This window comes from Coffea eugenioides, chromosome 3 (assembly GCF_003713205.1).
Source record: "Coffea eugenioides isolate CCC68of chromosome 3, Ceug_1.0, whole genome shotgun sequence".
Classification (NCBI taxonomy): domain Eukaryota; kingdom Viridiplantae; phylum Streptophyta; class Magnoliopsida; order Gentianales; family Rubiaceae; genus Coffea; species Coffea eugenioides.
In genome coordinates this window covers 23,039,357-23,051,841 of record NC_040037.1, presented here as the reverse complement: position 1 = coordinate 23,051,841, position 12,485 = coordinate 23,039,357, and the positions used below count along the sequence as shown (strand labels likewise).

The 12,485-nt window shown below is 36.0% G+C and overlaps 1 protein-coding gene across 1 annotated transcript; it reads right to left on the bottom strand.

Moving 5' to 3' along the window:
- Positions 1-3,723: 3,723 nt before the first annotated feature.
- LOC113765478 (CTD small phosphatase-like protein 2) lies at positions 3,724-5,301 on the bottom strand (the record flags this gene model as incomplete). The annotated part of the gene is made up of 2 exons (XM_027309675.1): positions 3,724-4,368; positions 5,074-5,301. Coding segments are annotated over 2 exons (444 nt in total), but the record flags the coding sequence as incomplete, so codon positions are not given.
- Positions 5,302-12,485: the final 7,184 nt, after the last annotated feature.

Below are 12,485 nucleotides of genomic sequence, written 5' to 3'. Positions count from 1 at the left end.
GAGGCTCACAATTGAGCACTAATACACAAGCTAATGAGGGTAGTCTACCGACTACTCAAGTATATATTGTTATTGCAATTCATATACATTTTACAGGCAAAGTAAAGTGTATATACATGACCAATATCTTACTTTTATTTGTACAAGATCCAAAGGCATTCAACAAATTTTGGTGATATTTTGTTCTTCAGTCAATCTTCCAGCACTAGGACAAGTGTGCATCAAGACTCTTGAGTACCACCTAATGAAGGTTCATTTAACTATTAGGATGATAACATAACCCGTAAAGGATATATTCCTCTTTTGTATTGGATACATACTTTTGAAAGGTTTAGACAATAGTTATAGTCTTTTTTGTTTGGTTGAACATTAGAATATGATATTTTAGTACTTTGTATTAGTAAGGTGGAAGATGATCTTCCTGATAATTTATGCAACATGCTTTATCATATTTCATCAATGAATTATGAACTAAATTTTGAAGTTACTGCTTTTGCTCTTTTTATTGTTACGCTATTTATTTTTTTATATTGCTTTCTTTTTTTTCTCTAACATGAAACCAACACTGTGATGCTCTTTACAATAAACCTTAATGTTATACTATTTTAAAAGATTCATATTACATGGTGTTTATAGCAGGAAATAAACTTGTTCCTTTTTCTTTTCTTTTTTTAATTACTGCAATTACAACTACAACAAACGCCACTACAATTAGAGATATCATCTTCCACCATTTTGCAATTTGTTCTTTTTCTTTCTTTAAGAACTCCTTTATACTTGGCCATTGTTTCCTGCAATGACTGGATTATAGTTTTGAATTCTTCATATTTGGTCACCAATTAGTCATTTTGAAGTATAGTAGTAACTCTTGCAGCATTCACTCTTTCATATGCTCTTTGTAGCTGTTCATTTTATTGCTGCAAATGATTCATTCTTGCCTACATTTCTTGCATTTGATCATACAAATATTCTTCAATTTTCATTCATTTTTTGCATGTTTCAGGTTCCACCTATTTAAAATACCTGCATGCATTAGCATTATGTTTTTAAAAAAATTCAAATAAGTGTTATTACCGTTGGTTCACTGAAATTGTATGAGATTTGGACTTACCAAATAATTACAACATCCTAAGAATTCTCTTCCTGAATTGTGAATGGTACATGAAGTACGTAGAAGTGCTGTTCTTCCACAATTGCATCTTGAGTTGAAGTTTGTTGCTTCATATGCATTGCTTGAGTTGCAACTATTTGGACCGTGCTCCATATGTGTAGAAGACTATGCAACATCTGTAAATAAGAGAAAATAAAAGGGAAAAAACTATAAGGATATGTGATGGTAGATGAAGACATTTATATTTATTTGAAATGAGGGTAATTCTATCAGCAAATTTTAACGAATCGAGCTTGCAAGACACGCTCTTTATTTGGTTGTAAAATCTGTGAATAGTTTTCTTGGGGCACAAAGGACATATATATATATATATATATATATTGAGACGTATGGTGCAATAATTGTGAAAGTTTACGGGAGTTTTCACGTTTAATCCTTTCTTGAGTTGGGATGCGTAGTTGTGGCTTACATAACGACGCGTGGCATTGGGCAGACGAGTATAATTAAATTTTGTTTTTCTTCATGGTCTTTTGTCGGAAGAACTAATAAATAAATGGAGTGAATAGTGAAGGTTCTGGAAAACCATTGCGTCATCACGTGCTCCCTACCAAAATTGTGAAGTGCGTGATTGATGAAGAAATTCTGGACGACTCTTTTGTTTAAAATATAATAATACTGCAGAAATTCTAGATGACTCTTTTGTTTAAAATATAATAAAGGCTTAGGGTGCCTTTATCTACGCTACATTGTCATAAAAGTTCTACTACCCAAAAACCATAAGGATCAAAGTATTGTCTATATTGATACTAGCGCGTCGCGGTATCTCGTGGTTGCAAACACCAATAGCATAGCTTTTTGCGATGGTTAGTCAATCACGTATTATTCCTTTCTAAAAAAATCACGTATTGTATTCAGGCCATTTAATTTGGATCCATACCAAAGTAATTTAAGCTATAAATAAATCGAGTTAAATTGAATCTTGACTCAATTTTATTAAATTCAAATTTAAGTTTAATGGGTTCAAAATATAAAGTTTGATATCAAACTTGAATCGAATTCAAGATCAATACTACTTGATTTTAAAAAATAGAAAATGATTATTTTATTTAAAAAATAAATAAAATTATAATTTTTCCTTGACAAATAATACGTGACTTGACGAGTCAGATTTATCCATATTCATGCTCAACTCGAACTCGATATTAACCGAATTAAAATTAAACTTTAGCCATCCGGCTCTTTGCTCCATGCTTCGATTTATGTTTTTGATGCTATGTAAATCGTTAACGTTTACAAACTTACAGTACATATACCACGGAATGAAGTTGGCTAAGAATACAGACATCAAGATTGGATAATCGTGGAAAAGATGGCTAGTTATCTACAGATATACATATGTTTTATCTATACGGTGGTACTATTTTAGCCTTTTTTAACACCAGACCTGCCTTTTTTTCCCGGATAAAGGGCAGGGACGGTCCACCAAAACTTGTATGATCCAGATCACGTCTTGTACCTCGATTTTTATAACATATGTGAAACCCACAAAATTTTATTCTAAAATTACACGTTATACAAACAAAATTACACCATGTACAAAATGCACATGCTTTATGTATGGAGAGATTTGCAATAATCATTATCAAAATAATTTGTTAACTTTGCAACTTATGTTCCATTTTTTAGGTTCCTTTAACCTTGCAACTTATGTTCCTTTTTTTCTTCCCTAACGTCAGCCACGGAGTACTAAAAAATTTAGTTAATTTCAATTTGCACCCTTTAACTATATTCAAATTTTCACTTTAATCAATGATCTTACTTAAATAACAAATTTTATATTCAAATCACTAAAAAGTCCCACTTTGAAATTAGAGACCAAAGTGAGAATACAAGAATAGTTAAAAGGTGCAAATTTTAATTAACCCTAAAAATATTTTTCATATTCATCAATAAATTAACGACAAGTTACTGATAAAAAAAAAAGTAACGACGAGCTTCTGCCATTGAATGCAAGTACGAAACTCTAATCACTTTGACATTTTAGCTATAAGTAAAAACCTCGAGGCCGCTGATCACCAGATGGTTAGCAATTATAGTTTCATTTCTCTATATTTATTCACTCAGATTCCTTAATAGGACATCGAATTAGGCTAAGATTTGACAGACGTAATCATAACAGACACGCATAAGAACTTTAAAGGAGAAAAGTATATCGGTCTTTGGCAGCACAAAATCCCCATGGAAGGAAAACTGATAAGGCCATGTCCCTTCGGGCGCATCCGACAGAATTGGACCGATAAGGACATTTTCCTAAGAAAACTGAAATGTTTCGCCAGTTAAGAGTTTGGTTTCTGCCGTCCCGGCTATTTTATCGAGGATGACAAAAATCAAAGTAACAAAATCAGATCCTCAAGTTGTTTGATAAAAACCTTAAGTCCTTTTAAAATAGATAACCACCAAAGTCGTGTCTGTGACGTCTTTACAACATCAGTAAATCTCGGAATTAACAAAAGAAAAGCAGAACAAAAAACCAAAACAGAACGAAGACTCCCTTGAAGGACCCAAGGGAGATAAAGGCGTAGAGACTCTAGCGTTATTGTTCAGAAGGCGCGTCCAAAATGCCAGATAATGTTTGCTGTAACTAAAGGAAATGTGTCTGGCAAAACTGCCAGGCTGAACATTGTAATTTTCCAACAGAATGCCATCACAAGAAGCATAACTTATTCCTTGATTTAAAACTTTAAACAAGCATCCCTATCATCTTTGACTTAATTTTCTACTTAATTCCGGACAAACATCTAGTCTAATTCCTAATTAAACGGCAGATAGTTATTGTAAAAGGGAGAGAGGGTTAAAAAAAAAAAATACTAACCTGAGTCCAAGAGTGAATCTCTTGTACTTGGGACAAGAAATGGACAATGGCCGTAGGAAGGATGTGTCCTCTTCTCTGGACCACACTGATGCTGTTTCAAGAACATCATTCTACATGCTCGTTCATGTCATTTCCTCTTCAGACATACCTTCTACACAGATCTATGTGCTCATCTTTCAAGTGGGTCTCCTCTATTCGAGTTTAAAGGACAAACTGCTGCAGCTATTTTCTCTCTAAGGTTGAATTTCTCAGCAATCAATGGCCTTACATCGTCAACTGCAACTAAACTTTCCAAGAATGGAAGCAATGAAATTAACTCTGTATCAGAACGATCATCAAACCAGCTCTCTATTGGTATTCCATTGTCTATCTGAAACCCAAATGCCTGAAAATAAAATTTTCATGTCAATGAAGCAAATGATGAATCTTTTGTTGATCTAGCAGTCAAACTATAACATACTCCCATATCCTTAAAGAGGACATGGAGATTCCCACAAATTTAACACAATGTTAGAACAATCATAATTTAGCTTCCTATCAAACACTGGATGGTCAAACTTTACTCCTTTTTTAAAATATTTTTCTAGCAAGGGAGGAATGGGATTTAAAAAGCAAGGGATCAAACTTCAATTGATACAAAGATTAATTTTGTCAATGCACTTGGTTCTTAGTAAGAAAGCATCAATGCATAAAATCTTAATTAACCTACAAAATGGAGTTAATTCCAATATGAAAAGAAAAAGAAAGATATCAGCACAATTATCAGGAAGCAAAGTAATAACTTCTATAGGACAAATAACTTCTACAAGCTAAATTATCCCTAATAACTTCTATACAAATAACTTCTGTAGGACAAATAACTCACGGCATAACTTCTATAAGCTAAATAAGACAACAAACTATCTCTTCCATCACTAAGCTCGCTGGGAAATTGACAACTGCACAAGGATCATCTTTTCAAAGGGATGGAACAGGGGTATGAAAAAAAGCTTCTTGTGCTTTCAACATAACAGATCAGAATGCAGAAAATAGACATCATCCAAGACCAATGCTTGAGCTATCAGCCAAAAACAAAGTGCGGCAGCAATACCTGGGGAGAGTTATCAATAATAATCACATGTGCTAAGTCACGCCCAAGAACTGACAGATCTTTGAGATAATTTCCATCAACAAGCACACAGGACTCACGGAAAACACGGTGGCGAAATATTTTCCTCTTTGGGTCTAGTACGTTCAGAAGCTGCTCAGCATAAATGCTCTGGCTGGCTGTGAAAATGATAATTTCAAAAAGGCCCGATACCCTATCCATGAAATCTCTTAGATTATCGAGTATATCGGTTTCCAGTGTTCAATAAACAGTCCCCAAGATTTATCGGCCGTCTCGACCAAACCCTTGCTGGCTCGATACAACCGACTCACCTATGAGGTTGGGTACCCAAACGGTAGTAGTAGTTGATGAGGTATCACCCAAACAACTCAAGTACAGTCACATATAGAGAAATCGCATCTCATAATAGCAGTATACAGAGTCTCAATGGAAAATGAGTGAGGTCGAGTGCGATAAGGTACACGGTCGCCTCAATTTTTATCAAAACAATGTTTGGCTCAAACAGTCGCAAATCAAGTATTCAGATATTTCACATAAAGAATTAACAGGTAGTGGAACACTCATCTATCAAGTAATGCAGTGATCAAACGTCAAGTATCTCGATTACGATCACCTCCGTTTCCCAATCCTAGGGCAACGAGTGAAATCGTTAACATTCTAGGTTCATTTCCCACTCAAATGTAGGCTCATTAAGAGACCAAGTGAGTGGTTAAAGCCACTCAATTCATCATGCAAATTTGGCCCAAAATGCAGTAAAGTTCATGTGAAAACAAGTTTGATAAGTGCATGAAAGTTGGGCAAAAGAAAAGTTTCATTCAAGTTCAAAATGTTCTTCGCTGGTAAAACAGTCGCGCCCTTGCAGTTTTGGGAAAATGGGTATATCTCACTGTAGGAAGATTGGAATCAAGTTCCGTCAGTGGCGTTGGAAACTAGACTCAAAGAGCTTTCCAACGGTACCAAATACACACTCTAGTTCATCTCCTATCAATACTAGTAGCTCAAACAAGTTGTTTGATTTTTTAGTTCTGAATCAGCCCTAAACCCTAGCAAAGATACACTAGATCTTGGTGCTATCTTCATTTGTTTTGGTTCAAATTCATCCAATTCGATCCTCTAGTGTTCATATACAGGGGGTCAAGTCACTTAGTACCATTGGAGCTCAAAATGCAACACATAAACATGATTTAAAAGGCCATAACAGTTTAGCCAACAAGAGAAACCAAAACAGTCCACTAGTGGTCCAAACAACCACTTTACTTGCTTCATTTCTACTTCAACTCACACATAGGCTCAACAATGTCTAGCCAAGTGTCTTAGGCTTAATTTAAGGTGCAAAAGAACCACAAAATTAAGGAGAAACCTCTCCTTCCAAAATCGGTCAGCCAAGAAGAAAGAAAACAGTCCACAAGTTCACTTATTTAACCAACCTTCATCCTTTCATGGTTTTCACTTAAACAACATGTCAGGTGTTAAATCTAACTCAAAAAGGGTCTAAAACATGTTAATACCTCAAGAAAAACCATAAACAAAGTTCAAACATTTCATCAAACACATGGTAGGCAAACTAACTAACCCTACTACCACTTGTTTAGTTCTAGAAGATTAACCACAAATCTCATCCAAATAACTTGTAGTTTATCATGAAACTTAAAGTACATGATATAGCACTATAAAACCAAGATTTAAAGATTATTTACTTCTCTTGTAAGAAGCTTGAGTCACCCAAAACAACCACCAAACCAAGAGCTTCAAGCTTGGAAATCACACACTAGGGTTGGAAGTAGTTTGCTTACTAACTTAAGTCCTTTACTTTTGATTTTTCTCTCAAGATCAAACTAGGTTTAGAAAGCAAGGAAAATGGAGTTTTCTCTCCTTCTTTTGGAAGCTATGAGGGCCGGCCAAGCTAAGGGAAAAAAAGGCTCCAAGATGGTTTAAATTCCTTCTAATCCCTTGGTCAAACAAGATACATGGCTAGGGTTTGACCACTTGGCCCAATTCTTGTTCATTTATTCCTTAATCTTTGACTAATGATGTTCAACCCTTCCAAATGTTCCAATACCTATTTAACACCTCTAACCTATCATATAAAGTCCCAACCACAATAAGAGAATATTTGGTAAAAATGCAAGTGGTGAAATAAACTAAACCAACTCAAAGAAATGTTTTAATTCAAGTAAGAGGAAATGAAATGCAATACAAGGGAATTGTTGTAACACATGTAGAATATAATGCAAGGGCATATAATAAGTGATTTAAATACTAGGGCAAGGCAAGTAATTTGAGGAAATTGTATTTAAAGTGAGGGTTCTCACAATTCAAGTTTCACTTAAGAAAGGTAAATGATCTTTGAATCTTAGCTTTATGGTGTTATATCAAGTGTTTAAAGTTTTAATGGCAAACTAAGAGTTGAATGGATGATATTTGTGGTGAAACTTTGTTCATCTCAGTCCGTATCTTTTGATGATTACAAAACAAATGGATGTTACTAATACTCCCTAAATAGATGTTTTCAAATTTGGAGCAAACCAGGCTAAAATATACTGAAGCATGAGTCGGACGCACAAAAAGTCTGCATCGGCCGTCCGACAACCTTCGAGTAACTTCGGATGCATAAGGAACTCACTCTTGGATGTCCGAAAATAATAAGCCGAGTTCTCTAAACTCACTGACTTCGTTCGGACGTACAACACCTGAGTACCGGACGTCCGACAAACGTTGCGACACTTTAGACGCAAAGCATTGAAGCATCGGACGTTCTAAACATTTCAAGAAAACTTCTTGAACTTACTACCTGCGATCGGACACGGAAAACCAGCCTACCGGACGTCCGACACCACCAACGGCTAGTTGATTCTTCAGCTGCCTTCTATCCGTTGGCAGCATTAATTGAAGTACTTTTTGGTCTCTTATAAATAGAGCAAATTCAACCACTTAAAAATGACTTTTGCACATTGAGACTACATCAAATCTTGAGTGATTCAAGTGTGAGAATACTCCAAAAAGAAGATTTGTACTCTTAATTGTGTAACTTTCAATAAGCTTTTCAAGTGTGTTTCAATTTCTTCAATAGTATAGCTTTGTGAGGGTTATCCGAGAGATTGTAAAACTTCCTTGCTTGACCAAGTGAGGCTTGAGGCAAGGAAGAAGTGATCCTTCCTTTGTACACAAGAGACTGGTTGTAAGTTGATTAACTTGAAGAAGCTTCCTATATAAAGTGTTGTTCAAACTCAAGTGGAGTTTGAAGCTTGGTTTGCTATTCTATCTTTTTACTTACTGTCTTGCAATATAAACTGTTTATTTCTTCTACTCACAAGCACTTGTTCTTCCTCATCAATTGCCCCATTGGGTGGTCTTTTAGAAAAAGAGGACAAGTTCACAAAAAGTGACTCATATCTTGGCTAGCTTTTTTAACCACCTAATTCACCCCCCTCTCAGGTTGTCTTCGATCCTTACAATTTGTATCAGAACTTGGTCTCCTTGAGATTAAGCTCAATCAGCTTGAGAGTAAAAATGACAACCAACAATGCCATGTTCTTTGAGGGACAATCAGTCACTAGACCTCCAATGTTCAATGGACCAAATTATGTGAGTTGGAAGGAGAGGATGATTATTTTCTTACAATCTATTGATATTGAGCTATGGTTTATTGTCAATGAAGGTCCATATGATACCTCTATTATTGATGAAGATACTAATAGGCCGAGACCAAAAACAAGAAGTGAGCTGACTGCTGAAGATAGAACTCATCTCACTCTAAATGCTAAGGCGATGAATGTACTATATAGTGCTTTAGATTCAAATGAGTCTATTAGAGTCAAGGGCTGCAAATCTGCAAAAGAGATTTGGGATAAATTTAGAGAAATTCATGAAGGAAGTAAGAATGAGAGAGAACAGAAGAAGTCCATTCTGGTCACTAAGTATAAATCTTTTAAGATGGAACCTCATGAAAACATTGACAAGATGTATTGTAGATTCAATGATCTTATTAAGGATTTAGAAGTGCTTGAGAAGGATTACTCTCTAGGTGAGAAAAATAAAAAAATTCTGAATGCTTTATCAAAGGATTGGGAGAGTAAAGTGGCAGCCATTGAGGAAGCCAAAGATCTAAATACATTACCTATTGAATCTCTTATTAATTCACTGACTTCTTATGAGCTAAAACTCAAGTCCAAGGTGCAGGAAGAAGAAGACACAAAGGTGAGAAAGAATATTACTTTGAAGGCTTCACAAGATAAAGATGATACAGCCTCCCTGGATGGAGATGACATGGAAGGTGATGACAGTGATATTGCACTCATCACACGAGGCTTCAAAAGAATACTCAACAAGAGAAGATTCAGAAAATATGGACCTAGCAATTCCTTTCCGAATCAGTCCAACAACTTGAGAAACAAAGGGAAACTAGAGTTCAACAAAAAGCAAACTGATAAGTGCTTCGAATGCGGCCAACCTGGACACTATGCAAATGAGTGTCCAATGAAGAAAAAGAAGGAGAGCAAAGTTGCAAGAAAACCAAAGTTCAACAATTTTCAGATCACCTGGAATAACTGCAATTCAGAAGGTGAAGTCGAAGAAGAAGAGGAATCTGCCCAAGTGGCTTTCATGGCCATGGTGATGAAGAGATGATCCTGGTGAACATTGTTAAGGAATCAAAGTGGTTCATAGATAGTGGATGCTCAAGACATATGACTAGTGATACATCACAGTTCATCAAGCTCAAGCCAAAAGCAAGCGGAAAGGTAACTTTTGGAGATGACAACAAAGCCAAAACTGTTGGAATTGGTGATGTTGGTAAGAATGGTCAAACCTTTGTTCACAATGTTGTTTTAGTTGACAATTTGAGCTACAACTTGTTAAGTGTTAGTCTATTGTGTGATAGGAATCTGTTTGTGTTATTTAAAAAGCATGAATGTCTTGTTCTTGACTCAAAGTTTAACACTGTTTTCAAAAAAAAAAAAAGTAAATGACATTTATGTAGTTATCCTTGAAAGAGTTGATTCCTCTAGCCTTAGTTGTCTCAAAGCAGCAAATGAGGACCCCTAGCTGTGGCATAGAAGGCTCTGTCATTTCAATATGGATTTGCTAAAAGAAATTTCCAAAAAAGAACTTGTTAGAGGGCTTCCAAAAATCAAATTTGAAAAAGACCGAATCTGTGATGCTTGCCAATTTGGAAAACAAGTCAAGATATCTTTTAAACCCAAGAAATGTGTTTCTACTACAAAGCCTCTAGAACTTTTACATCTTGATCTATTTGGTCCTACTCAAATCACAAGCCTAGGTGGCAAAAGATTTTGTTTTGTTGTTGTTGATGATTATTCTAGATACACTTGAGTGATGTTTCTTGCACACAAAGATGATACTTTCAAAAACTTTGTTTCACTATTTGCAAAAGTTCAGAATCTGATTGGTTTGAAAATCATCAAAATACGGAGTGACAATGGCTCAGAATTTCGTTTCTGTGGTTTTCCAGAATTTTGTGATAACAATGGCATTACACATGAATTTTCCATTACAAGAGTCCCCCAACAAAATGGGGTTGTTGAAAGAAAAAATAGAACTCTTTAAAAGGCTGCTAGAACCATGATTAGCGAATGTAATTTATCAAAGTATTTTTGGGTTGAAGCTATAAACACAGCCTGCTATACCACGAACAGAGTACTTTTAAGACCAATTTTGAACAAAACTTCCTATGAGCTGATGTTTGATAAAAAGCTTGTTGTTGGATATTTTAAAGTCTTTGGTTGCAGATGCTTCATTCTAAACATCAAGGAACATCTTGGAAAGTTTGATAAAAAATCTGATGAGGGAATTTTCTTGGGATATTGTGAGAATAAGAGAGGTTTTAGAGTCTATAATCGTAGGACTCTGGTTATAGATGAATCTATACACATTACTTTTGATGAATCTAATGGTGACATTTCCATGAGTTGTGGTGAAGATGATGATGAAGGTGTTCAAAAAGAACTAAAGAAGCTAACAATCAGTGACCAATGCACTGCTTCACCAGAATATGATTCAAAGGAAGATGAAACTCAAGACAATCCAGCTAGGGAAAACAACGACAGAGGCACTACCACTCCTAATGATCTTCCAAGAGCCTGGAAATTTGTTCAAAACCATCCTAAAGAACTCATCATTGGTGATCCATGGATGCTAGCCCAACTCTAGCTAGGACTCGGTACAAATTCAATTCAAATTTAAGAATAACCAATCAGTACTAAAAGTCAAAAATATAAAGGAAGGTCAATTCCTTAATAATCGATCAAGTCTTACATCATAAGTTACCAAAATATTTTACAATCCCAAAATATACAGCTTACAAAAGTTGACTAAATGAATATATTCAAAATTCTAATAAAAAGGCCATCAAGTCGACCTCTCCATAATTCCTTCCATTTTAGCTCCTGTTAAAGAAAGCAAGTCTAACGGGGTGAGCGGATGCTCGTGAGGCCAAGAAAACATACAAGACAAGTAATTCAATAATAATAGCATTTACACAATAGTGAAAACTATAACATTCAAGGAATTTCACAATTTATAATAAACACCCTTGAGTAGGATGCAGAAGCTCTCCGGAGCTAATGATTTCTTACTTTGCCCAAATTCAATTTTAATACCTTCTCGTGACGACACCACGTTCCCCGGGTAGGTAATTGAGTTTGTAGCCCTTCACGTATTCCATGTATGTTTCTGAGACGACTCAAGAGGTACCACCCACCCAAATCGGTGTGGTACTTACTATCGTTCAGTTTATAGTTCTGAGACGATTCAAGAGGTAACTCCCACCCAGATCGGTGTGGTACTTACTATCGTCCAGAGGTCTACGAGACATCGCTCTAATCGACTTAGAATGCTTTAGGGTTCTGAGACGATTCGAGAGGTACCTCCCACCCGGATCGGTGTGGTACTTGCTATCGTTCAGAGGTCTAGGGTACTGAGACGACTTGAGAGGTACCTCCCACCCGAATCGGTGTGGTACTAACAGTCGTTCAGTTAATAGGTCTGAGAAGATTCGAGAGGTACCTCCCACCAAATCGGTGTGGTACTTGCTATCATTCAGAGGTCGATGAGACATCGCTCCGATCGACATATACAGCCATAGCATATTTTCCAAGTCAAGTCATGTCAGGTCAAGCAAGTCAGGTCAGGTCAAGACAAGTCAGGTCAACCAAGTCACGTCAGGTCAAGCAAGTCAGGTCAGGTCAAGCAAGTCAAGTCCGGTCAAGCAAGTCAAGTCCGGTCAAACATGAGTCATTTATTTCAAATGAGAACGAGTGCGATAAGGTACACGCTCGGCTCGGCAAGTTTACGTATCATGTATAACACTTGTACAACTAATATCTCAATCACATAAGCATTTTACACATACTTGACACTCACCAAATAAACAAAGA